At 22.5% G+C, this 25,807-nt stretch overlaps 2 protein-coding genes across 6 annotated transcripts in view; both read left to right on the top strand.

Moving 5' to 3' along the window:
* The window catches only part of LOC122506995 (putative ferric-chelate reductase 1 homolog), a 31,184-nt gene extending 28,782 nt beyond the window's left edge, over positions 1-2,402 (top strand). For both annotated transcript variants that reach the window (XM_043619465.1, XM_043619464.1), the window contains exons 11-12: positions 109-222; positions 2,018-2,402. In XM_043619465.1, the coding sequence (XP_043475400.1) occupies positions 109-222; positions 2,018-2,149 (246 nt within the window). In that variant the 3' untranslated portion in view covers positions 2,150-2,402. The remainder of the gene's footprint in view (positions 1-108; positions 223-2,017) is intronic.
* A 5,829-nt stretch (positions 2,403-8,231) lies between these two features.
* Positions 8,232-25,807, top strand: part of LOC122507011 (pikachurin) — a 165,321-nt gene continuing 147,745 nt past the window's right edge. Inside the window, exons 1-3 of one of the 4 annotated variants that reach the window (XM_043619486.1) lie at positions 8,232-8,320; positions 8,536-8,734; positions 20,954-21,343. In XM_043619486.1, coding sequence (XP_043475421.1) covers positions 21,217-21,343 — 127 coding nt within the window. In that variant the 5' untranslated portion in view covers positions 8,232-8,320; positions 8,536-8,734; positions 20,954-21,216. Of the gene's footprint in view, positions 8,735-20,953; positions 21,344-25,807 lie in introns of those variants that run through there. The other 3 variants (XM_043619487.1, XM_043619485.1, XM_043619488.1) reach the window with 3 other exon arrangements.

Raw genomic sequence — 25,807 nt, 5'->3', positions numbered from 1 at the left:
AAGTCCACAAATGCAGTGATATTTAAATAAATATACAAGAATCATTAATTTCACATTAATAAAATGTAATTTTAAACATTGACAAAAAAAAATTGTTTTATTTTGCAGTTTACTGGCTGTATTTCGGACAGACAAGGAAGTCAGAGAGTTAATTCCTTCCCCATGAAAGATATGCATTCACGTGGGTCAATGTCGCATCCAGATGCCAGGCGGGACGCTCCCGTATGTGTCGTAAAAAATATTCTTCTCTTCTCCAAATATTACTATTTTATTTTTTATTATAATTATAATTTTCTTTGTTTTTTCCCTAATTTTATGTTTTTTTTCATACGTCCCCTAAGTTTCAAAAGTGAAAATTTTTATTACTTTGAATGTGAATTTTATTATTACAAAATCTTGATTTTTTATAAGCAGGGCTCGAACTAGGTCCGTAAATTTGCTTCAAGTCCATAAAGTCCGTAATTTGATTGAGAAAAGATAAAAAGTAATAAAATTCTTTGCAGAAATTCAATTATGTTCAAAATTTTTTTTAAATTATCTTAAAACTTTGAATCATCTTTAGAAATAATTCAATTCTTCTGCAAAATTCAATTATTTAAAAAAAATTTAATAAAATTCTTGATAAAATTTCAATTATTTTTAAAACTTTTCCTCAATTCAATGATTTTTATTATTTATTTCAATAAAATTTTCCAAAAGAATTTAATTATTTAAAAAAAAATTTAATAAAATTCTACGCAAATCTTTAATTATTTTCATAAAATAATAAAAATTTCACTGAAATTCAGTTATTTCCCAATTTTTTATAGATTTCTTCGCAATCATTCAATTATTTTTGTAAATAATAAAATTTTTACAGGGATTCAATTATTTTCATAAATAATAAAATTCTTTTTTGGAATAGAATTATTTTCATAAATAATAAAACTCATTGCAGAATTTCAATTATTTTTAATACAATTTAAATCGAATTCCTCGAAATATGTAATTATTCTTAAAACTGTTATTAAAATTCGTCAAAAGAATTCAATTATTTAAAAATGTATTCAGAAAATTCTTTATGAGAATGCAATTTTAAGAAACATGCAATTCATTAAATTGTATTTTTGTATTTAAATAATTGAAGTCTAGTATAATTTTCTAATAAAAATTGATTTAAAAATTGATTTCAGTTACAAGTTTAGATTATAATTGAATATTAAAAAGATTAGAGCTTGAATTTTTAGAAATAATTGAATTTTTAAAAGGTTTCAAATTAAAATTCGAGCCCTATTTATAAATAGAAATTTAATTTTATGTGTTCAAATACAATATTTTTCATTTCAGTTTAGTAATTTTTAAATTTCCTAAAGTTTTGAACGTCCAAATGAATGAAATATTTTTCTGTGCTTTAATAATTTCAAGAATTAATTTTTAACTGTTTAATTACAATAATTTTCATTTAAGTTTAGTAATTTATAATTTTTCTAAAGTTTTAAACGTTTAAATGAACGAAATATTTTCCTGTGCTTTAATAATTCCAAAAAATTCTTAAAATGAAATGAAAAATATTGTGATTGAATATTTATTTAGCTAAAAATTTTTAATTATAAAAAGAACAATATTTTGCTAATAAAATTCAAATTTAAAGAATTAATGAAAGTATCAAACGTTTTGAACGTTCAACTAGAGGGAATATTTTCTTGTGCTCCAATATTTCTAAAAATTCTTTGACTGAAATAAAAAATATAGTAATTGACTATTTATTTAACTGAAAAATAATTTTTTTAATTATAAAAAAATAATAGTTTGCAAATATTCAAATTGAAAATAATAAAAATATTTACGTTTGAATATTTAGGGACATTTTTCAATTATATTTTAAAAAAACAGAATTTCATTTAAAATTTGAGAGAAACTTTTTGTTTGTTTTTTTTATTAATTTGTTACTAATTAGAATTTGTCTTAATTGAACTCTGATTTGAATTTAGAGTGATTGTAAATTATCAATAAACTGATAATCCTTTTTTTCTTGCAGAGTTCGGGACTGAGAAAGTTGATCTTTGGTATCTACTTTGTCGTAATCGCTATCTTTGCAGCGGTGCTCATAGTAATAGTCGTCCTGGCGCCAATTGAGGATACGTGGAAAACCTGGATGAATAAAATTTAAATTCTCTATTTTTCTCAAAAAAAAGAAGAGCAAACGTAATCACAAAAAAAATTCGCCCATTCGAATTTTGCCCTCCTCCCCCCTTGAGGAAAGCGTATAAAGAATACAAGAAACAAATGATAAGAATCATTTTGAGAAAATATTTATTTTTGTAAGTACTTTTTTCCAAATTCTATTTATTCTTAGTTTTATTCTTATTTTTGTTATTTTTATTCTTTTTTCGTTATTTGTTTCATTATTATTTTTTTTTTGTTTTTGTTCTTATTTTCCGTATTTTTATTCTTATTTTTCATATTTTTATTCTTATTTTTCGTATTAATTTTTTTTTCAATTCCGTATTTTTATTCTTATTTTCCGTATTTTTATTATTTTTATTATTATTTATTATCACTAGTTATTATTATTATTACTATAATTGTTTTTTAAACAATTTTTTGTCTCATTTTGAAAATCGTCGGAAAGTTTACCTTTGAATCTTTATACGTCTTTTTTCTGGGAGTCCCAAAAAAAATTCTGGTTTCAAGCTAGACTGATTGTGATTCGAAGGTAGTCTTGAGATTTGACGGAAAGAAATAATTTATAGTGCAACAAATTGTACTTATTATAATTATTATTATGTATTATATAAAATATGTTTCAAATATTTTGAAGCATTTATATCGATGTCGTAATTAAATTGTGGCATCGCAATTGCGGAAATGAATCTATTTGAATGGTTTAGCCATTCATTATGTCATGCTATTTTTTTATTGAGACAATTTTTCATTCCATGAAATCAATATTCTGTTGTTGATGGAAATTTGTCATTTTATATTTTTCACATATACAGGAAATTGACAAATTCTCCAAAAGTTTTTTTGAAAAAAACTTTTTATATTTAGAAGAGGAAAACTTTGTTTTATACTTAAGTTTGAAAGAATGGTCTTTAATTTAGAGAAACATTTACAGTATTAGATTCACACTTTTTTATTTTTACACTTGTATTGCGTTTATACCTCGATTTTCATGGGCTTCGATATTAATGAGCGTTTCTTTAAATGCAAATCATAAAATTTGTTTTATTGTCTCTATTTGAAATTGTACATAGGAGAGTTTTTCGAAAAATGTTCGTATAGAAGTGAAATTTATATTTTGTTGAATGTCGTTTTAGTCGAAAAAAAGGCCTCGAATTGTTTTCTGCGATATTTTAATATTTAGTTTGAATTTTCCCTGGAGATTGAGAGTTAATTTCGATACATTTAGTGCAGATATTCCAAAATCTGGTCAAAGATTAATTTTGAATATTTGAAAAAATCGATATTAAAATTGCTTTTTGATCTCTGAGGTATCAATTAAAATTTTGCTAATTAATGATTAATTTTGCATTTTTTGATTTGTGAGAATTTCTGAAATTGAATTTTATTGAAATAAGTTGGAATTTTTTCTGTCGATGTTAATTAATTAAATGAAAAGGATTTTATTTTGTGTAAGTTTATAATAGAGAGTGTCTTTTTGGAAATTGTTAATTATTTTTTTTTTATAGAGTAGAATAAGTTAAATTATTTGTTTCGTCATAGATGAATTTTATTGTTGTACTGCCAGAATCATTTTGAGATTCCTGAAGCCATAGTAAAATGAGTGAAGCAATATGATTTCTGGTGAGAGTATCTTGTGCTCTACTATAATATACTCATGAATAAATGATATAAATTATTATTGTAATAATAATTAATTGTTAGGAATAAGGTATATAAGGGAATTTATTAATAAATTGCTGATTTTTAGTAATATATTAGAAAAATTTTTCTCATTTCGTAAGGATCGTTTGTTATTTTCTTTTTTTTTGGAAATAATTTTCTCGTTTGGCTTTTTATCTGTATTTCTTTTCTATTGAATTTATTTGGAATTTTCGAATTTTTCTTTCTTTTTAGGAAATATTTTTTTATGCTTACAATATTTTGTTTCTGCAATTTTTCCTTCTTTGCGATTTTTCCTTGCTGAAAATTTTCCATTTTCATAATATTCCATTGTCTCCTGTTTTATTGACTTTTTTCTTATTTTATCCTATCATCGATTTTCCTCTTCTTGTTTTCTAAAAAAATTGAATATAGAAAACTGGGGAAAAAATTCCTTTTTATTTTTCAAGTTTTCCAGATTTTTTCTTTCAGAGATTTTTTTTTTGTTTGTCTTTGATTTATTTCTCAGCTCTAGACGAGTGTATTTATTATTGATAATTTATTTTTTTATTTTATCATTTCTCTCTCTCTCTTTCTCTTTTTTTCTTTATTTGGAATTTCCTCATTTATTTTTTTCCCCCTGGTATTTCTTCACAAACTCGGTAGTGTGCTCGTAAAGAGGGATATGCGAAAACGAAAGATAGGATTGCGAAACAGATTTTTTACCGTCTTTATCACACTCGTTTCGTATTTTTTTTCGTCCATAGAACATCATTCACGTACTTTATGTTTAGTTATATAAATTTCGTTTATCCCCTAAGTGAAACAACTTTATTTTTCGCTGTCGTGAATTTTGTATTTTCTTTTTCTATTTTTCTTTGTTTCCTGTGTATATTTATATAATTGGGTAATTTTCTATTTTTTTTTTCATCATCTCGTGTGTGAAAAAAAATATCTCTTTTTATTTTTCGTGTTATGAAAGAAAATTTTTTGAAAATTCACAGGTAGCTTGAATTTTAATTAAATGAAATTCACTTTGGAAAATCTGAAATCAGTGGACCTTGTCTATTAAATTTGAACACCTATATAGGGAAGGGAATAATTACTTATCAGAAGACTTTAATTACATTTTACAAAAGAAAAATAAAAAACAAGACTTTGGTCATTGTTTACTTCCGGTCAAATTAGGTCAATCAATTTAATTCTTCCATAAATTTTCTTTTGTGAAATATTTTCGTTTGTAAATAATTCATGATATAGGAACAATTTATTTCCCTAAAGACTCATTAAAATTCAGTGCATTTTTTTTTAAAATGGTAAAAAATATCATTTATTGCAAATTTTTTTTTTTGTTGTTTGAAAAACACATCTGAGACCGTGTAATTGAAAAGAGGAATAAAAGTAGGGGTGGAAATCCATAAATCAAATCGTAAACTCATTCGTTGCTTGTTTACTGTACCAATTTACCGCATGTTGTGTTTTTGGTGTTCCATTTTAACTGCGTTCTTAATACGTGCAAACGAAAATGTAATTTCCGTGACAGAGAAAATTTGCGAACGTGAATGTTTCCTTATTATTTCTTATTTCCTTTTGTTTTCCATTTTTTTTTGGGTAATTTTTTGTTATTGCAATTGAAACAGAAATATAGAGGATTTAAAAATTAATAAAAGAAAGAAAATTTATTTCTTTTTTTTAACTCTCTTGAATTTAAGAGTCTAATTAACAATTCATGATTCAAATAAATAATTTCAAGGAGAAGTAAATATTTCTTGATATAAGTAAATATTTTTTGAGTCAAATAAACATTTCTCGAGTCAAATAAATATTTTTTGAGTCACATAAATAGTTATTGACAGAAATAAACATTTCTTAACTCAAATAAATATTTCTTGAGTCAAATAAATATTTCTTGAGTTAAAAAAATATTTATTGATTCAAATAAATAATTTCTAACCGAAGTAAATATTTCTTGAGTTAAATAAATATTTATCGAGTCAAATAAACATTTCTCGATTCAAATAAATATTTCTTGAGTCAAATAAATATTTCTTGACTCAAATAAATAATTTCCAAACAAAGTAAATATTTTTTCACATAAATAAATATTTCTTGAGCTTAATAAATATTTATCGAGTCAAATAAACATTTCTTGACTCAAGTAAATATTTCTTGAGTCAAATAAATATTTCTTGGATAAAAAAAAATTTCTTGACATAATAAATAAATATTTTTTGAGTTAAATAAATATTTCTCGAGTCAAATAAACATTTCTCGATTCAAATAAACATTTTTTGAGTCAAATAAATATTTCTTGACTCAAATAATTTCTAACCGAAGTAAATATTTCTTTACATTAATAAATATTTCTCTAAAATAAATATTTCTCGACTCAAATAAATATTTTTTGAGTCAAATAAATATTTCTCGATTTAAATAAATATTTCTTGGCTCAAAGAAAATCATTTTTGACAAAAATAAAAATTTCTTGGCAAAAAGAAATGTTTCTCAACTAAAGCAAATATTTCTTGAGTCAAATAAATATTTCTTAGATAAAAAAAAATTTCTTGATATAAGTATAAATATTTTTTGAGTCAAATAAACATTTCTCGAGACAAATAAATATTTTTTGAGTCAAATAAATAATTTCTAATCGAAGTAAATATTTCTTGACATAAATAAATATTTCTTGAGTCAAATAAATATTTATCAAGTTAAATAAACATTTCTCGATTCAAATAAATATTTTTTGAGTCAAATAAATAATTTCTAACCGAAGTAAATATTTCTTGACATAAATAAACATTTCTTGACTCCAGTAAATATTGTTTGGATAAAAAAAAATATTTCTTGACATAAAGAAATTTTTCTTGACCCAAATAAATATTTTTTGAATCAAAAATAATTATTTCTCGTCTCAGAAAAATATTTCTCGCCTGAAATAAATAGTTCTTGATTCAAATAAATATTTCCTAAGTCAAAAAAATATTTCTTGTCTCAAGTAAATATTTTTTGACTCAAAAAAATAATTCTTTACCGAAATAAATATTTTTTGACATAAAGAAATATTATTAGGTATTATTATTGTTATTCATAATCTTAAATAATTAACTTTTTTTGAAACTAAATTTTTAATGAAACTTGACTTTTCGTTTATAATGGATAAAATTTCGTATAAATGTGTGAGAAGAAGACCTAAAGTAATTTTATTTTTTCAAAAGTTGACGAAATAGTGTGGTTTCTGGATTGGAAAACTCTTGTGACGGAAGCTGTGTGGTTTTGAAAGTTTCCTTTTGTAACTGCGAGTAACCCCTGTTACATTAAACTTTTAGTTTTTATACATTCACGTTCAGCAAATTTTTTTTCATTTTTTTGTTTTTCTTTGTAATATAAAATATTTGAAAATTTTTAGGAATAAATAAATGATTACGATTTCTTTTTATATACATTTTGTTAAACACTATTAGGAGAGTTTTTTTTTTCTCTGTTAAATTCGAATTTTCCGGGAAAATACAAATTTGTTTTTAATAATAATTCCTATTATTTTTATTAATTAACTATTAATTAATATTAATTAACTATTAATTAAAAATAATTAATAGTTACTATTAATTGATTAATTGATTAAATAATTAATATTAATAATTGAATACATATAATATTACAATGTAATAAGTTAATTGCCGATGGCCGTAGTCGTTAAGGCACGTGAATTAGTGAGTCGAATCTAGGGTGAGTGGTTCGATCCCCCTCAACGATGAGAGATAAAAAAAGCGTAGAAATCATTTTGTAAAAAATATACGAAAAGTGATTTTTATTTTCTGTCTTTTTCTGATTAGGAAAAAAGAAAATTGAGAAAAATGACAGTTTTTGTTTCAATTAATTTGTCGTGATGAAGAAAAAAAGGAGAAAGTGAAAAAAAAATACAAACATAGCCCTTGAATAGTGATGGTCCCTTCTCACCCCCCCCTGTAAAAGAACTTCCTTCCGCTCTACAAAGTAGAGAGAATTCAGAGAAACACTCAACCCAGACCTTAATCGCGACAGTTTTCTCGACATACAAAAGAAAAAATTTTTTTTTCGGGCAACTTAGATCTCTTGTGTAACTAAATAGTTGTCCTATTTAAAACCCCTGCTTGTCTCTTTCTCTGTTTTTCACCTGTATATTTATATATATATATAGAGCTTTTTTTCGTATTCACGCTCTCGTATTTTCCCCTACTTTCCCCTACTCTCTATTCTGCTCTATTCTTTTTTTTCCCCCTTTCCCCATTGCCTTCTCCTCTCTTTATTCCTCATCGCAGTTTACTATGTAGTCAATTCCCCTCACACACCCGTTTACTATAATTTGAAAATTGCGCGCGCACTCGGCCACCCTCGGTTTAGTTCGTTATTCCTCGTTTTTAACTCCCGATGCCGCCACTGTCGCTCTTAAGCCACAGTTCGATTAAAACCACCGGCCCGGCCGGCGATTACTGTTCATTTTTCCGTGAAAATCCGGCGTCAGTTTTCATTGAACGTGTGTATTGTATATGTATATTTAATTTATTGTCGTTTTTTCCAATTTTTGATTCGGTGGTTAAAATCGCGAATTATCGATTCGGGTGAAAAATTTGGTTTCTGTTCCTTTTTTGTAGGGGAATGGAAAGAAACGTGTTATAATGGAAAGCTCCTGTGCTTGTGATAAGGTGTTTTTTGATAAAAGTGTTTCTCTTTTTTTATTTTGATTTTTAGTTGGAATATATAGATCGAAGGATATATATATGTAAATGTATATATTCATCTTTGATATAGTGAACATATATTGGTGAACATTGGATTATTCCCGGGGATATCAAGTGGAGGCAGAGAGAGAGAGAGAGATGATGGCGAATTTGTGTGTTGCTTAAAAAAAGCAAAGCGACACTTGTTATTTGGATTTTTGAAAGAAAAGGTTTGTGTTCTTTTTGTTTATTTGATGGACAGAGTGTTTTTTTACTTTGAGGTGACAATCAGTTTTGATAATCTTCATATTGTGTCGATTCGGAATCGTTTAGATAAGGAATAATTTTTATTTTTTTCCTTCTTTACTGGTTTTTTTTATCTTATTTTCTACTCGGTCTTTAATTTTGCAAGGTTTCAGTGTAAGCGGAACATTCTTTTATGGAAAGACAGAAGAATAGGATATTTTAGGTTGCAACATTTTTAAGACAATATTGATTTTTTGGGCTATAAGATAACATAATGCTAAATTTAAGATTTGATGGAATCTGAATATAAGGTTATTTTGTTAGATACATTGTTATCGGGTAATTTTAATTTTAAATTCAGAGCAAACTTAATTTCGAGACATAGGTTTTATCTTAGAGTAAGATATTCTTTCGTCTTTCTTTCTATTTTTCTTTGGTAAACAAAAATTTTAAATTCGGAGCAAACTTAAGTTCCAGACACAGGTTTTTTCTTAGAGTAAGATATTTTTACATTTTTATTACTATTTTTTGGGGTTAACAAAAAGTTTTACTTTCAAAAAGAAATCTTGTTTTGAGACAACACTTGAGTCTTCTTTAATTTTGCAACAGTTTGACTAAACTAACGAAAGATTTCATTTGTTATACACTAGAAAAAATTGTTTGACACAGGTAATGAATTATTCGACTATTAAATAAATATTTCTTGGTAGAAGTAAATATTTCTTGAGGGCAGTGAAAATAATTCTTGAGAGAAATAAATATTTCCTGACTTGAATGAGTATTTCTTGGCTAAAGAAAATATTTCTTAAATCAAAAAAATATTTATCGAGGTAAATAGACATTTCTTTAAATTTACTTTTTTAGAATAAATGTTTCTTGACTCTAATAAATATTTCATGACCTTAATTAGACATTTCATGCCTGAAGAAAACATTTCTTGGATCAAATAAATATTTATTGAAGCAAAAAGGCATTTCCTAACTCAAATAAATATTTCTTGAGCTAAAAAAGTATTTCTTGACTCAAATAAATATTTCTTGGCTCAAAGAAAATCATTTTTGACTGAAATAAAAATTTCTTGACATAAAGAAATGTTTCTCAACTAAAGCAAATATTTCTCGACTAAAATAAACATTTCTTGAATCAAGAATTAAATACTTGTTGAGCCAAATAAATATTTCTTTAGCCAAACAAATATTTCTTGAGTCAAATAAACATTTCTTGATTCAAATAAATAATTTCGACTAAAATAAGTATTTCTTGAGTCAAATAAACATTTTTTGACTCAAATAAATAATTCTTGACAGAATTAAATATTTCTTTGGTAAAAAAAATATTTCTTGAGTCAAATAAACATATCTTGGAACAAATAAATATTTTTTAAAAGGAAAGAAACATTTCTTGATTCAAAAAAATATTTCTTGGCTCCAATAAATAATCTTTTTTAACTGAATAAAAAATTTCTTGACATAAAGAAATGTTTCTCAACTAAAGCAAATATTTCTCGACTAAAATAAATATTTTTTGAATCAAGAATTAAATACTTGTTGAACCAAATAAATATTTCTTAAGCCAAACAAATATTCCTTGAGTCAAATAAATATTTCTTGACTGAAATAAATAATTTTCGACTAAAATAATAATTATTTCTTGAGTCAAATAAACTTTTCTTGACTCAAATAAATAATTCTTGACAGAATTAAATATTTCTTTGGTAAAAAAAATATTTCTTGAGTCAAATAAACATTTCTCGACTTAAACAAAAATTTCTATTTTTTATCCAATAATTTTTATTTTTATTAATTAACGTTATATTTGCTTCAAATGCAATTATTAACTTTACAATTAAATTTAATTAGTCATTTAAATTTATTTGAATAATTAAAACCAAATTTATGCTCAAAAGTCAATTTATTTTATTAGTCTTAGGATTTAAAAATAACGCAGATGCAGTAATTCTCTCATATTCACTGATTGTAATTTATTATGTTATTTAATTATCACATTTGCTGATGAATTTTTTCCATAGAACGATTTATTGCAAAAATGTTTTATCTCTTTGAAAATTTTCAATTTTTTTTCCTATTGGATTATTATTATCATTTATTTTTCGATTTAAAATGACTTATAAATGTATGAATGTATAAATGTATAAATTCAGTCCCTTTGATTTCGTTTTTGTTAAAAGTTTTGAATTTTCATTGCTTTTTATTTCATTATCTTTTGAACTAAATTGGTTATGAAACTCGGAGCCCTTGAATTATTATTTTTTACTCTCTTCTCTCTCCTTTTTTTCTTTTTCGTTCTTTTTTCATTTCTCTATATTTATTTTAAAAATACTGTTATAAAATTTTCTCATGTTTTCAAAAAATTTCTATGACTTTATAATGATGATTAAAAAATTGTGTGTATTTGCACTTAGAGAACACGATTCTTTTAATTTTTTAAATTCTCAAAGAGTTTTATTTTGAAAAAGAGGCAGCTTTACTTGAAACTAGTTATTAGTTTTAGAGTTAATAAATAAATAGAGTTAGATAAGATTTTTTTAAAATTAACTTTTTCTCGTGTATAAATTTTAAAAAAGAAAAAAACGTAAAGAACTTAAAGAATTAATTATTAATTATAATATTGATAATATAATAATTTTACTAATTCAAAATTTATCAGTAAAATTGACTATTTCAAAAAGCAAAAATTAGTCACTAATTCAAATTAGTAAACATTTTTACAAATTCAGATTTATAGAGAAACATAAAGAATTTTATATTATTGAATATATTTTTAATTTGTTGATAATGAAGAAATGAATAAAGGGACAAAGAGGAAAAGGAACAAAATTAACTTATTTAAAAGAATAGAAAAAGGTGAAAATTAGTTCTACATTTATATAATGATTAAATAAAAGATTTATGAAAGCAATTACTTTTATTTTTACGACTGCAAAATCTGTAGAAAAGACTTGATGACAAATCGAGTGAGAAAATATTTTACGGGTTTTATCCCTTCCAACTTAGTTAAAGACGACAAAAAGAGCTTTTGCAAGAGAGCGGGAGAAGAATCGATTTTCTGATTATTATAAGGGAAGGGATAACTTGCAATATATATACATGTATATATGTATATATCCAACAGACCGCCGGAGTAATTACTCCAAATATATATATATACATACATATATAACTCGATAATGTAAACAGAGAAATTGATGACGCCTTTAAGCTCTGAATTCTCTGTAACGAAATAGGCTATTTTTTTACTATATAAAGGCACATAAAGGAAGGACAAATATTAATTAAAGAAGATAAAACATTTTTGCAAGAAACTTCACTCAAGTGTCACATTACATTTTTATGTTTAGAGGGCATTCTGTGTCAAAGCGTACCGCTAGTAAAAAGACTATCTAACGCATACAGAGAATTTTTCGAGAAGGTTTTTTTTTCATATAAAAAGAAAATTAAATCCTTAATCCTAAAAAATGAAAAGTTGAGAATTTTGAGGTTGATTTCAGTGAAAGATGTTTTTTTTCTACACTGAAAAAAAATTTATTTGATTCTAATGACTGAGTAGTTTTCTATTATCAAATAAATATTTACTTGAATCAAATAAATATTTACTTGGATCAAATAAATATTTACTTGAATCAAATAAATATTTACTTAAATCAAATAAATATTTACTTAAATCAAATAAATCTTTCTTGCGTCAAAAAAACATTTCTTGATTCAAATAAATTTTTCTTGAGTCACGTAAACGATTATTGACTGAAATAAATATTTCTCGATATAAGGAAATATTTCTCGAGTCAATTAAACATTTCTCGACTCAAATAAATATTTCTTGACATAAATATATATTTCTCGATATAAAGAAATATGTATTTCTTAAGTCAATTAAACATTTCTTCAGTTAAATAAACATTTTTTGAATCAAACAAATATTTCTTGATTCAAATAAATATTTCTTGAGTCACGAATTAAATAATTATTTACTGTAATAAATATTTTTTGATATAAGGAAATAATTCTTGAGTCAATTAAACATTTCTTGACTGAAATAAATATTTCCTAAGTTAAAAAATTATTTCACGATACAAATAAATATTTCTTAAGTAAAAAAAATATTTCTTGAGTCCAATAAACATTTCTTGACTCAAATAAATAATTTTCGACTAAAATAAGTATTGCTTGAGTCAAATAAACATTTCTTAACTCAAATAAATAATTATTGACAAAATTAAATATTTCTTGGGTAAAAAAAAATATTTCTTGAGACTAATAAACATTTCTTGGATCAAATAAATAATTCTGGACAGAATTAAATATTTCTTGAGTAAAAAAATATTTCCTGAGTCAAATAAATAATTTTTTTAATGAAATAAAAATTTTTTTGACTAAAATAAATTTTGTTTAAGTCAATTAAACATTTCTTGACTGAAATAAATATTTATTGACCCAAGTAAATATTTCTTGAGTCAAATAGACATTTCTTAATTCAAATAAATATTAATTCTTGACTCAAATAAATGCTTCTTGACTCATATAAATATTTGTTGATATTAAGAAATATTTCTTGATTAAAATAACAATTTCTTGGCATAAAGAAATATTTCTCAACTAAAGAAAATTTTTTTCGACAAAAATAAACATTTCTTGAATCAATAATTAAATACTTGTTGAGTCAAATAAATATTTCTTGAGAAAAACAATTTCTTGAGTCAAATAAACATTTCTTAACTCATATAAATAAATATTGACAAAATTAAATATTTCTTGGGTAAAAAAAAATATTTCTTGAGACTAATAAACATTTCTTGGATCAAATAAATAATTCTGGACAGAATTAAATATTTCTTGAGTAAAAAAATATTTCCTGAGTCAAATAAATAATTTTTTTAATGAAATAAAAATTTCTTGACTAAAATAAATTTTGTTTAAGTCAATTAAACATTTCTTGACTGAAATAAATATTTATTGACCAAAGTAAATATTTCTTGAGTCAAATAGACATTTCTTAATTCAAATAAATATTAATTCTTGACTCAAATAAATGCTTCTTGACTCATATAAATATTTGTTGATATTAAGAAATATTTCTTGATTAAAATAACAATTTCTTTGCATAAAGAAATATTTCTCAACTAAAGAAAATTTTTTTCGACAAAAATAAACATTTCTTGAATCAATAATTAAATACTTGTTGAGTCAAATAAATATTTCTTGAGAAAAACAATTTCTTGAGTCAAATAAACATTTCTTGACTCAAATAAATATTTCTTTACTCAAATAAATAATTCTTGACAGAATAAAATATTTCTTGAGTCAAATAAATATTTCTTGAGTAACATAAATATTTTTCGACTCAAATAAATATTTCTTGACATAAAGAAATATTTCTCGACTAAAATAAATTTTGTTTAAGTCAAGTTTCTTGACTGAAATATTTCTGTAGTGAAAGAAATATTTATTGAACCAAATAAATATTTCTTGAGTCAAATAAATATTTCTTGAGTCAAATAGACATTTCTTGATTCAAATAAATATTTCTTAAATCAGATAAATGCTTCTTGACTCATATAAATATTTGTTGGCATTGAGAAATATTTCTTGAGTTTAATAAATATTTTTTGACTCAAAAGAATAATTCTTGGATAAAAAAAAATATTTCTTGGATGAAAAAAAATATTTCTTGACGTAAAGAAATATTTTTTGACTAAATAAATATTTCTGGAGTTAAATAGAGATTTCGTGACTCAAATGAATATTTTTTGACTCAATTATATATTTTTTGACTCAATTATATATTTCTTGACTCAATTACATATTTCTTGACTCAAATAAATATTTCCTGACCTAAGTAAATATTTTTTGACTTAAATAAATAACTTTAGAGACAAACCAAATATTTCTCAACTAAAATAAATATTTCTCGATTGCAAATAAATGTTTCTTGACTCAAATGAATATTTATTGAGTGAATTAAAAATTTCTTGATTAAAGTAAATATTTCTCTAGTCAAAAAAATTTATAATATATTAATGAGTAAATTAATACCTAAGTAATTTATTAATATTTGTTGAATATTTAATTAAATGTTAATAATATTAATAATAATATCAATATTATTAATATTATTAAATTTGTAACGTCAAAAGAAATTTACTTTCTATATCCAGAAAAGTGATTTCTAATTTAGCAATTTTTTTGTGATTATATATGTGGACGTTTCTAAATGAATTTTTAAAAAAGGAACATTTTAATGTGGAACTTTCGTATAAATCATGTAAACTTATTTGAATTTTATGTATATATATATATTTCTAAAATTTATTTTTATTATACGAGTAGACGTTTAAATGAATTTTAAAATATTCTTATATTTTATAATTTTTATTTATTTATTTTTTATTTTTATTATTTATTTATTATTTATTTTTATTATTTTTATTTTTTTTCATTTTGATTTATTTATTTTTATTCTTATATTTTATTCTTATATTTCTTTAATGCATTTTTTAAATGTAAATTTAAGAAGAATAGAATTATATTTGCAATTAATGTTAAAATTAGATATTTAATTCTCATATTAAATATTTTCAATTTATACATTTTTTCTAATTTCTTCTGCAAAATATGTAATTTAAAAAATTTAGAATCAAAGTTTACTTTTTGTTTATATTATATATACACATAGATATAAAATAACGTTCTTTGTGCATGTAACTTTAATTAAAATTGTTGAGGACTCGCAGGAGCGTTTATTGAGATATTTTAATTTTAAAAATTCATTACAAAAAGAGAGAGAAAAAAAATGTGCTTCGTAATTAAAATCAATTTAAACAAATTCTGCTTTTTGCAAATTAAATTTTCTTTTGATTATAAAGATTTGAAATTTAATTTCACATTTTTATTTTATTTTTTATTTTTTAATTTTATTTTATAAAATAAAAATGTGAAATTAAATTTCAAATCTTTATAATTAATTTCAATTAGTCAAGTATTTGTAATATTGTTTCAAAGAGATGAAATAGTTTAAATATTTGTTGTTAAATTACTTTGGTATGTTTTAAAAAAGTTTCATGTGGAATATTTCGTTAAAGGAAAATTAGGTGTTTTTCAATATTATGGGAGTAATATATAAATAGTTGGGTTAATTTTCATAGATATACCATTTATTGGTTGAATTTAGAGAGGGAGAGAAAATGATGAAATAATTTTTCCACAGTCAGTATTTTTTTGCATGATACTAATTTTATTAGACTTGATCTACATGTAGGGAATTGTAAAAAGTTACAGTTTAAATTTAGTTATTGGATTTTGATTTTATTGTGTGTCATGTTCGTTGAAAGATCGTCACGTTTTACCAGAGAATGTATTTTCTTGTATGTATACATATATATATATATATATATATATATATATATATATATATATATATATATATGTACATACATTCATTAATAACTGGTTTTTATTGTCGACAGTGGAGAAAATGAAACGGAAAAAACGTTGTTACGCGTTTATTTGTAGGGCGTCAAACTATTCATCAGTCTGTGTGTTTTTCTGACAATTCACTGTCTCTAGAGGAAATGGCAATTGTTGCGCTTCCACGGAAGAAACGGTGGATCATTTTCGACAATATTTAGTGTCTCAGTTTTATTAGTTAGATTTTAAGTATTAACTAGCAACAATTCGCGCTAAAGCGCGCGAATAACTTCTTATTGCCTTTTTTTAAAAATAAAATTAGCAATTTTAAAAATAAGGGAATTTAAAAATTTCCTAATTTAAATTTTTGTTGAAATTTTTTGGAGAAAAAATTTCATTTAATTTTTTAATTTAAAATTTAATTTCGAAAATTATTTAAATTCTTTAAAGAATTTTATTATTTTTTGAAAATAATTGAATTTTTTCAATTTTTTTTAACGAATATATTTAAAAATTGCATTTTGAATGCAATTTAATTTTTATATAGAATTTTTTAAAAATTATTTTGAGAATAATTGAATTATATTTAGAGAATTTTAAATTCTTGTTGAAGATGAATTTTAATGGAAATTTTTGAAAATAATTATAATCTAAAGTTAAAAAAAAACAAAAGTATAAACAAAAGACAACTTGGGAGTGTGAGGGACAATATTGGACGTGATTTTAATTCAATTTCCTTGAGGATTATCTGTTCCAAGTGGAGAGTGTTATTTTGATAAATAATCGACACTTTAATAATAATTTACAAGTGCCTATGATTTCGCATCAAAGCATATAACGATCACATTCGAGGTACTTATCTCGTTACTTCGGCTCAGATGCATTTAACAGCGCATCTCATTCTATACGTAATATATACATATATAGGGAGCAGAGAATATAGTTTACCAACGTTATTTCATCTACTCAACAACCTCGTAAAATCTCAGATCGAGGTAAATACGCTCGGGGAAATGAATTTTGACGAGAAATATCTCTTTCAATTAAACTATATATGTATATATATTTTCCTTAAACAAAACGAGAATATTGTCTTGAAAAACAAAGGCCGGAAGGAGAGAGAGAGGGAGGGAGAGAGAAAGTGAAATGCAATGCAAAATTACATATTTGACCAAAAATCTGGAAAATATTTTATAACTACAAGAGATTTTTTACTTTTAATTAATTTTAACTCTTAATTTCCTGTCAAGGCTCCTTCATTGACGACAAATTATTTAAAAATATATTCATGTTTCTTAGTACGAAGATTAATAATTAAAATATTTATTAGTTAATTTAAAAAAAATACACACTTAAAATTAACTATAATTAATTATTAATTAACTATAATAATTTGAATGTTCTTTCATTCTTTCATTCATTCACTTTTTCTGTCCCTCACACTCTGAAGTTATCTTTTGTTTATTTATACTTTTGTGTTTGTTAGCTTTAGATAGATTGTATATTATATTAATTATTAATGTTATAATTATTTTTATTTTATAATTAATTCAAAATTGTAATGACAAATAGAAATCATCAGAATTTTTTTCACTTCTTTTCATTAAAAGACTAAAATTTTGTTAAATATTATGTTTTGTCAAATTGAAATTATGCAGATTTTTCTTCTTTACTTCTAAAGAAAATTAGAAAATTGTTAAACAACTGTGATTAAGAAATAGAAAATTTATTTATTTTGCATTATTTTTGTTTATGAATCAAAAATTTTTTAACAAAATTATTATTTTGTTTTAGAAGAAGAAGAAAAATATTTGCACAATATTCTATTTTTAATCTTATTTTTGGAACAGGATTTTCCACAGGAATTAAGAAATTCAAACCTTTTTTTCATCATTTTAATTAAATTATTATTTTCTAGAATTTTAAATTATTTTTTATGAAAATAATTGAATTCCTTAAAAAAATTTTATTGTTTATGAAAATAATTGAATTTCTGTGAAAATTTTATTATTTATGAAAATAATTAAATGTTTGCATACAATTTTATTTAAATTTTATTTAAATAATTGAATTCTTTTTGGAAAATTTTATTAAAATAGTAGATATTGAAAATAATTGAAATTAGAAAAATGTATTTTATTTTTTGAAAATCATTGAAATTAAGACAAAAAAATTTTTTTGACATTTATAAAAATAGTTGAACTTTGGAGAAGAATTTTCTTATTTATAAAGATAATTGGGATTTTTACGAGAATTTTTTTTTCAAATTTTGAACGTAGTTGAATTTTATAAGAATTTTATTTTTTTTTTATAATTGAATTTCTGCAATTATTTGTAATTTCTCCAAAATTGAATTTTTTTAGTGTTTTCAACAAAAATTTAAATAAGAAAATTTTTAATTTCTATTATTTTTAAAATTGCTAATTTTATTTAAAAAAAAGGTAGTAAGAAGTTAGAATTGTTGCTGGTTTTTTTTAATAAAATTCAATTTTCGCAAAGTTTTTTTTTGAAAATTCTGAAAAATAAGATATTTGAAATTTTTCAATTCTATTGTTTCAAGATAATTGAATTTTTATAAACAAATAATTGAAAATTTTTGAAATAATTGAAATTTCTTTACATTCTATTAAAAATAATTGAATTCTTTTAAAGAATTTTATTTAAATTTTTCGAAAATAATCAAGGAAAGTTAGTCACTTAGTTTATAATTTTATTTTCACAAGTTTCTTCGCAATATATTCAATTATTTTCATAAATAAGTAAAACTCATTGCGTAATTTCAATTATTTTTAATATAATTTTAATCGAATTCCTTGAAAAATGTCATTATTTTTAAAAATTTTATTAAAATTCGTCGAAAGAATTCAATTATTTCTAGAAACTGTAAAAAAATTCTTCTCAAGAATTCAATTATTTCCATAAATAGCAAAATTCTTCCAAATTACTAAATTCTTTTGAATATTATTTTTTAAAAAAATTCTTCACAAGAATTCAATTATTTTTTTAAATTCTTCTCAAAATTTCAATTATCTTTATAAATAATTAAATTGTTCTTTACAATTAAATTATTTAAAAAATTTTTATTAATATTCTACGCAAACATTTAATTATTTTCATAAATAATAAAATTCTTTGGAAGGATTCAATTACTTTTATAAATAGTAAAATTCTCTGCAGAAATTCAATTATTATTAGGTAATATGATTTGAATAAAATTGAATTATCAAATTTTCAATTATAATTATAAACAGAAAAGATTATTTTAAAAAATTGAAAAAATTCTTTGTTTAATTCAATTATTTTCCAAATTTTTAATTAAAATTATTTAAACATGATAATAATAATTTAATAATATTAATAATAATAATCATAATGATAATATTTATTATTATTTTAAAAATGTATTTTATGCGCGAATTGTACTAAATTAAATTCAAAGAATAAATTAAACTGAAATATTATAAGATAGGAACGGGAATTACGGGAGAAATGTTTGAAATAATTAATATTGTTTTATCAAGCAAATGAAATGTTGTCTAAAACATATTTTCCAGACATATTTCTTTGGAAATGAAAATATTTCACAATGTGTTTAGTTCAAAATTTGCGAGTTCATTACTCCAGAACACAATTCACATTGTTCAGTGTATTTCGCATAAATTTCATTTCCACGTGTGTGGGTATATTACTTGAAATGTATATTTATGAAAAAAAATGCAAAAAGCATCAAACAGTTTCTCGAAGCGCATGATTTAAATAATTTAAAGGTTAATTCATATTTTTCATTTTCTTTTATGATTCAAATATTTTTACTATTCTCTAAATTTTGAATTAGTAAAAATGTTCAATAATCTGAATCAGTGACTGACTTTTTGTTTTTAATTTAGTAAATTTTACTCATAAATTAGTATAAGAATTAGTGTTTATTAGTAAAAATTTATTTTTACAAATAAAAATTTTACTAATAAATTAGTTTTATTTTATTTATTAGTAATTTATTAGTAAATAATTTTCTTTTACAATATAGAACATTTTTTTGCATCAAGCGTTATTGAAATGTTTAAACTCAATTTACAGGGAGAATAAAATGCCTTTTTTCTGAATACAAATTTCTCATACAATATATTATGTATAGCATACAGTTTCTTTGCAAAGGAGCAAGTTTGCTTTAAGCTAATTAAAATGTGATGCCACGGTAAAAGGAACTCTTTATGAACAAAATTAAAGTTGAGTTAATCGCCATAATAAAGTATATTTTCATTAGAAAAAAATATTACTTAATTTTCAAAGATATGAGAATTATATCTATATTATGACCGGGAAAAATAATTCATGACGATTTTTTTTTTTTTATGAAAAAAGTGTTCACCTTGTAATTGTTTTATTATTTTTTTAAATTGATTTATTTATACGATAATTTTTCGATATTGATCTGTTTTTTGTTTATTAGTAAAATTATTGTTTTTGAAAAAAAGGAGAAAAAAAATAACTCAAAAAAAAGTGTCTTCGAGGAGAAAATTGGTTTCATATTTTATTGGGTGTCACTCTGTTAGATGTTGAAGAACGAAAAAGAAATTGGCGCGCGGTTTTCGGGGTCAATAACCTCGAATAATCTTTTTTTTTTTTTTACTTTCTTCTCATGCATATCTTCTAACCGAAAGCTCCTAGATCCTCGTTATCGAGGGAAATAACTCCTCGTTTATCGAACCCGCATTTTCACGCTATTCGAATCCACTTAAAAAAAAAAAAAAAAAAATGTTTGTATGTATATGTGTGTTGCAGGTGTGTTATCTACCTCGAAAAGGGGAAATTTCAATATTCTTTTGGAATCGTTTTATTTGGAGGGGAAAACACGCAATTTGGTAAATAGTAATTTACCAAATGACTATTTGATAAATGAAAAGGGAGTAAAAAGAGAGATAGTTGGAGGAGCAAATTTTTTGGAGGGAAAAGTCAGGGCTGACTTAAATAGCCTTTGGTTCGATGAACTGGAGGAGAGTGGATCAAATTGTTTGAAGTACGTGAGAGAGCAACGAGTACATGTTATGGGTGGTACGATGTTCGGACCCTCCCGCCATTGGCTCTTCCTAATCCTTGGATACTTCACTATAGTGACAACATTCGCTCAAAATCCCATTGAAGAGAAAACAACCTTCGAAGCTGCCTTTCAAGGTAAGAGTTCATTTTCATAAATAAATATTATTCAATTTCTTTATTTTCTATGTCTTTAAAGAAACAATAAAAAAAAAACAAAAATATTTTTTTTAAAGTATCGGGTGTTCTAATAAAGGACAATTTTTTTTTTTTGCTACTTTATGAAAATTTTAAATTAAATTTAAATTAAATTTTAATACTAAAAGGTCCCTGAAGTTTGCGTCGACGCTAAGAGTCAAAAAGAATTTTTTTTTTCATGAAACCGAAAAAAATCGAACTATTTTTCAGAGTTGCCACGTAACCTAGAAAACCTGGAAATTTCAGGGAATTTTATAAACCTTGAAAAAATCTAGAATAGTCAAGGAATTTTTATCGAAATCCTGGAAAATTGTTTTCTAAAGTTATTGTGTTTATTCTTGAAATATAATTTTACTGAAATATTTCAAAATTAATTCAAATTTAAAATATTTGCGTTTCTAATTTTTATAAGTAGATGAACTTCAAAAGGTTTTAATTTGGAATTTAGGAAAACTTCAATTTTGAATGAATTTCTTTAGAAATCATAAAGAATGTAGATTTTTGAATAATTTTAATAATTCAAATTCTTCTTAAATCATATAGTTAAATTTTTTTATGTTAGATTTTTTAAAGGAATTTTAGTTAAAAATACTAAAAGAAATTATTGAATTTTGGAGCAATTAGAAATAATTGCAGAAATTTAATTATTTTCAAAATTAGTAAAATTCTTCATAGAAATTCAATTATTTTCAAAAATTTTTAATAAAATTCTTGGGAAAATTTCAATTATTTTCAAAAATTTCCCTCAATTCGATGATTTTTAATATTTACTACTTTCATAAAATTTTCCAATAGAATTCAATTATTTAAAAAAATTTTTAATACTATTCTACGCAAATTTTTAATTGTTTTCATAAATAATAAAAATTTCACAGGAATTCAATTATTTACAAATTATTTTCATAAATAATATTTTTTACAAGGATTCAATTATTTTCATAAATAATAAAATTCTTTTTTGGAATTCAATTATTTTCATAAATAATAAAATTCTTTTTTGGAATTCAATTATTCTGATAAATAATGAAATTCTTGTCGGGAATTCAATTATTTTCATAAATAATAAAACTCATCGCAGACTTTCAATTATTTTTAATACAATTTTAATCGAATTCCTCGAAAAATGTAATTATTCTTGAAAATTTTATTGAAATTTGTCAAAAGAATTCAATTATTTAAAAACCTTTGCTACAATTTATTTATTAGAATTTAAGTATTATTTTCAAAGCATTTTTAATTGAATTTCTTCAAAAAATTAAATTATTTTCAAAAATTTTAATGAAATTCTCTGTAAACAAATTCCACTTTTTTTCAAAATAATTTTAATAAAACTCCTAGTAGAAATTTAATTATTTTCAAAAATTTGACAAAATTTATTTATTTTCAATGCCAACTATTTTAATAAAATTTCACAAAAGAATTAAATTATTTAAAAAAAAATTTTAATTTAATTCGTCGCAAGAATTCAATTATTTTCAAAAATAATTTAATTATTAGCAGAAATTCAATTATGTTCAAAAATTTTTCTAACTTCTCGTAAAAATTTCAATTATCTTTAAAAATAATTAAATTCTTTTCCAAAATTTAATTATTTTTAAAAATTTTAATAAAATTCTTGGCAAAATTTCAATTATTTATAAAATTTTTTAATAATATTCTACGCAAACATTTAATTGATCTCATAAATAATGAAAATTTCACAGGAATTCAATTATTTGCAAATTGTTTTCATAAATAACATTTTTTACAAGGATTCAATTATTTTCATAAATAATAGAATTCTTTTTTGGAATTCAATTATTTTCATAAATAATAAAACTCATCGCAGACTTTCAATTATTTTTATTACTATATTTAAATAAAATTTCATAAAAGAATTCATTTAATTCAAAAGAAATTTTAATTTAATTCGTCTTAAGAATTCAATTATTTTTAAAAGTAATTTAATTATTAGCAGAAATTCATTCAATTATGTTCAAAAATTTTCAAAAATTATGGACAGAGTTTCAATTATCTTTATAAATAATAAAATTTTTCTCCGACTTCAATTATTTCAAAACTTTTATAAAATTCTTTGGAGAAATTCAATAATTTTTAATACAATTTTAATCAAATTTCTCTCAAAAAAAAAAAAAAATTATTTTTAAAAATTTTATTAAAATTTGACAAGATACTTTTAAAAAAACAATTCTGTAGAATTAATTTTTTTTGAAAAAGTTTAATTGAATTTTTTTTAATTATTTGAAGTTTTTATTTTCAAAAATAAATTTTTAATTGAAGAATTTCCAAATATTAGAAATTTCGTAAAATTAAATTATAAACAAGTGGATTTGAAAATTCCCAAGGAACTTTGTTATAATATAAAATAATGAGTTCAGCAAGTTTTTATTATTATAAAACACGAAGAAAGCGAATATCGATATCGACATGTTTTATAATAATATTCTTATATGCTACTGAATTTGAAATTTTTTTAAAATCTTAATTCCTATGGAAAAATAATAATAAATATTTATTTTAAACAAAAACCTAAAATAAGTTTTCGATGCTGAGAAACAAATCAAAATTTATTTGTTACAAATAAATTTTAATTGAATCATATAAAATTTGTTTATAACAAATAAATGTTGTAATAACAAGAAAGTGTTAGGAAAATGTCGAAAATGTCGATGGAATTAAACTAAAAAAACACTATACACAGAGAAATAATTTCTTTTTTTCCAATTTTAAATTCGTTTTCCATCAGATTTATTCTCTTGTTGAATATTTTTTGTATGGAAAGGAAAATATTTATAAATAAAAGAATGTTTATTTTCAAAGACATTTTAAAAAGAGAGTGGTAGTACATGAAAAAAGAAGTAGACATAATAAAGTTATTGGTAGCATAAGAAGAGAGAAAGGAAACTGAAATGGAGTCTGACTATATAAAAATTGTTCTACTGCCAATTGCATTGAGCTGTTCTACTGATTTTCTTCCTTTTCTTCTCTCCTTGCCTTATTCACTCTAAACTTGTGTATATTGTGTCGGTAAATCTTATATACATTATTATTGCAATTACATCTTGTTTCCTTAAAATACTTTTCCTTTTCAATGTTTTCAATTTGTTAATAGAATTCCCTCCAGGGTTCTAAAAAAATTCATAATTGAATTCATAAATTTTATTTTATTAATATCTTCGATTTCAAAAGTGTAAATGTTTCTGCCCGTTGTTTAGGGAATTTTTATTATTTTCGGAGTAAATTTAACTCTCGAATTAGTAAAAATGTTTAATAATTTGAGTTAGTGATTTTTTGCTTCTGAATTAGGGAATTTTACTAATAATTAGTAAATTTTACTAATAAATAGTAATTTTTACTAATTGATTAAATAGTAATTTCTGGTAGTTTATTAGTAAAATTTACTAATTCAAAAGCAAAAAGTCAGTTAGTAGTTCAATTTAGTAAATATTTTTACTACTCACTAAATTTGAATTAAAGTAAAAATTTTTACTTGAATTAGTGACGACTTTTTACTTTTCAATTAGTAAATTTTACTAATAAATTAATAGAAAATACTATTTATTAGTAAAATTTACTAATTCAAAAGCAAAAAGTCAGTTAGTAGTTCATTTTAGTAAATATTTTTATTACTCGCTAAATTTGAATTAAAGTAAAAATGTTTACTTGAATTAGTGACGACTTTTTACTTTTCAATTAGTAAATTTTACTAATAAATTAATAGAAAATACTATTTATTAGTAAAATTTACTAATTCAAAAGCAAAAAGTCACTTAGTAGTTCAATTTAGTAAATATTTTTACTACTCACTAAATTTAATTAGTAAAAATGTTTACTTGAATCAGTGACGACTTTTTATTTTTTAATTAGTAAATTTTACTAACGAATTAATAGAAATTACTATTTATTAGTAAAATTTACTAATTCAAAAGCAAAAAGTTACTATTTCAATTTAGTAAATATTTTTGCTAATTCAAATTTGGAGAGCAAAAAATTTAAATTAGTTGATATTACCATTTTTCTCTTATCATTGCAGTCAAGTGAATACATGTAAAATTAGGAAAAATAATTTGTTAAAAATTCTATAATTAAAATAATGTTTTCCTTGACCGTATTAACGTGTTATCCTTTGAAGGAATCTTGATGTAATTACTTGACTTGCAATTGAATTAAGGCATTCATGTCGCGTGTTTTAGAATTAATGCTAATGGTGAATAACGTTCTTGTTCTCTACATTTTGGATTACTAATGGCCCCAAAGCAATTAATGTCAACTCCAGTTGCAAGTCTTTAGTTATAGTCACTCTACACTCTATAAAGCTCATTATATAGATATAAATTTTTTCTTCTTTCACTTTAAAAAAAAAAAAAAAAAAAAAAAAAAAAAAAAGAATCAAATGGACCAGTA

The sequence above is a fragment of the Leptopilina heterotoma genome, unplaced genomic scaffold (genome assembly GCF_015476425.1).
Source record: "Leptopilina heterotoma isolate Lh14 unplaced genomic scaffold, ASM1547642v1 Lhet_44, whole genome shotgun sequence".
Taxonomy (NCBI): domain Eukaryota; kingdom Metazoa; phylum Arthropoda; class Insecta; order Hymenoptera; family Figitidae; genus Leptopilina; species Leptopilina heterotoma.
The sequence above is the reverse complement of the archived record's forward strand: the minus strand, read 5'-3'. Positions and strand labels throughout refer to the sequence as shown.